Source organism: Crocodylus siamensis, chromosome 6 (genome assembly GCF_052110815.1).
Source record: "Crocodylus siamensis isolate JL-2025a chromosome 6, ASM5211081v1, whole genome shotgun sequence".
Classification (NCBI taxonomy): domain Eukaryota; kingdom Metazoa; phylum Chordata; order Crocodylia; family Crocodylidae; genus Crocodylus; species Crocodylus siamensis.
The window spans coordinates 50,933,875-50,936,598 of NC_143400.1; the positions used below are offsets into that span (position 1 = coordinate 50,933,875).

At 50.0% G+C, this 2,724-nt stretch overlaps 1 protein-coding gene across 1 annotated transcript; it reads left to right on the forward strand.

Annotated features, from left to right (window-relative positions):
• Positions 1–425: 425 nt before the first annotated feature.
• On the forward strand, positions 426–1,683 carry SOX14 (SRY-box transcription factor 14). The gene has a single exon (XM_090051944.1). The coding sequence runs from the start codon at positions 749–751 to the stop codon at positions 1,469–1,471; it is 723 nt and encodes a 240-aa protein (XP_089908070.1). The 5' UTR covers positions 426–748; the 3' UTR covers positions 1,472–1,683.
• The last annotated feature ends 1,041 nt before the right edge of the window (positions 1,684–2,724 follow it).

Sequence of the window (2,724 nt, forward strand, 5' to 3'; positions counted from 1 at the left end):
TCCCCCCCCCCCTTCACACTGATGCTAGATGTCACCTGCCTGCCCCTTTTCCCTGCTGCAGGGGGAGGTTTGCAAGGGGGAAGCGCTGCCTTGGCAGGTCCCTTGTGAGGTCCTATTTATAAACTCGCACGCACATACATACCCCCCCCCAAAAAAAGACCTATTGGTACGAAACACCCCGGAAAGAAAGCGAGGAGGCGTGCAGACTCCTAGTGGGTGCTATTAGTGCCCTGCCTAACAAAAGCCTTCCCTTTAATCCCGTGTATTTAGTGATCTCCACCCCCCCCGCCCCGCTGTCTTGCTTGCTTTCCCCCCCCCTCCCTCCCTCCTTCTTCCCTTCCTCTTCCTCCCTTTGAAGGTATGCTCCCCTCCAAGCTGATTGGGCGGGCAGGTTAGGGAGTGACTATGTCAGATGGCGGAGCAGCCTCGCCTTTGAACTTCCCCGCTCTCGGCTCCTAGTCCGCCGCCCCGCCGCACTCCCGGCCAGGTGCTCCGCCGGGCTGGGCACGTCCAGCCCGAGCCCCGCAGCTGGAGGCACCTCTGGATTTCCTCCACCTCCACTTCTTTTGCACCCCCCTCCTTCTCCCCCTGGTCCCAAGCAGGAGCCTCTCGCCAGGACCGGATTTGCCGCAGCCCCTGGCATGATCAGCTGAGCGCTCGCGGGCGGGGTGGTGCAGGGTGCCAGGCAGGGAGCCCGGGCAGGTGAGCCGCAGCCCCGTCCGAGCCGTCGCAGCGCGCCCGCAGCACCATGTCCAAGCCGAGCGACCACATCAAGCGCCCCATGAACGCCTTCATGGTGTGGTCCCGGGGCCAGCGGAGGAAGATGGCCCAGGAGAACCCTAAAATGCACAACTCGGAGATTAGCAAGCGCCTGGGCGCGGAGTGGAAGCTGCTGTCCGAGGCCGAGAAGCGGCCCTACATAGACGAAGCCAAGAGGCTGCGGGCGCAGCACATGAAGGAGCACCCCGACTACAAGTACAGACCCCGGCGCAAGCCCAAGAACCTGCTCAAGAAGGACAGGTATGTCTTCCCTTTGCCTTACCTCGGGGACACTGACCCCTTAAAGGCGGCCGGGCTGCCCGTGGGAGCCACGGACTCGCTGCTGAGCTCCCCGGAGAAAGCTAGGGCTTTCCTGCCTCCCACCTCCGCACCTTACTCCTTACTTGACCCCAGCCAGTTCAGCTCCAGCGCCATTCAGAAGATGACTGAGGTTCCTCACACCTTAGCCACCAGCACCCTGCCCTACGCCTCCACCTTGGGATACCAGAACGGGGCGTTTGGCAGTTTGAGTTGCCCCAGCCAGCACACCCACACCCATCCTTCGCCAACTAACCCCGGCTATGTGGTGCCATGTAACTGTACAGCTTGGTCGGCTTCCAGTTTGCAACCTCCAGTTGCCTACATATTATTCCCAGGCATGACCAAGACTGGAATAGACCCCTATTCTTCAGCACATGCGACTGCCATGTAACCCCCACCCATTACACCCAAGCGGCACTGGGGTTGCAGTTGGAACTTGAATCCCTTCCATGTGCATGTGTATAGGACCTGCAGAAGCAAAAAGCCACCTGGACAGGACACTGCTGCCATGATGGCACCTGGGGAGAGACACACAAAAGACTTCTCTTGGACTCAGAGACTCTCTAGTCAAACACAGACCAAGTCCCAGAGGAGGCTCAGAGGCACTGGAGGTTCAGATAGGCGCCAGAAACTTGTAAGAATTGTAAATGTGTTAACTGCCCTTTTGGACACAGAGACAAAAAAAAAAAAAAAAAAAAGGCTAGGCAGTTTCGATTTTTATTTATTATATTAATGTCTATGAGTTCTATATGATCGGGTGTTCTTTGGATTTGAATTTCCGAAGTCCTGGTATCACGATGATTATTATTATTTTTCCTTTTGCACATTAAAAGACAAGATTAGCTGTGTTATATCTATATATATATTTTGCCATCAAGCACTAATAGGTACAATTGCTTTTCATGTCAAGACAAACAAAAAAACCACAAAAAACAACAAAAAAATAAAAGGCTCTTTAAAAAAAGGGGGAAACGTTTATATTTAAAACATGAATATGATAGTGTTTGCTTAATTTAAACCAGATAGTCCTTCAAGTTTGTGTGATTCAGTGCAATTAGACCTAAGTTTACTTTTAGACAGAGCGTCAGGTATGGAGTCAGGCAGTAGAACTGTAAAAAAAAAAGAAAAGAAAAGAAAAGAATAACCATAATAAAAAAAACCGAATAAAAATAATGGTAATTTAAATATGTTTTAACAATGTCTTTGGAGAAAATAAAATGTATCCAGAAGGATTTTACCTCGTTAACCTGTTCATTTGTTGAACAAAGACATTTTGAATAAAGACAATCTGTCATTAAACAAGTAAACTATGTGGTGTGAATAAACTACCAATTCTTACAAGCTTCCTCCTAAAAGAAAAATAAAAACAACAAACAACCCCCCGTCCCGTCCCGCCCCCCACAAAAACACAAAGGCAAAAAAGCTGAAGAGAGTGAGTTGAACTGGTCTAGGGACCGATCCTAGAGAAAATGATCTGCCTGAGTAATGTTACTCAGAGGAGGGAATTTAGCATCTCTGCTGATGTGAGTAATATTAACCACACGCGTACGTGTTGGCAGGATCAGGACACAGAGGACTTGTACCTACATATCTGTAAAGATAATTTATATGTATGTGTGTGTATATACACACACATATATAGGT

What these genes read in the sequence shown, in the direction of transcription:
- SOX14 (XM_090051944.1), top strand. Translation starts at nt 749, where the DNA reads ATGTCCAAGCCGAGCGACCACATCAAGCGCCCCATGAACGCCTTCATG.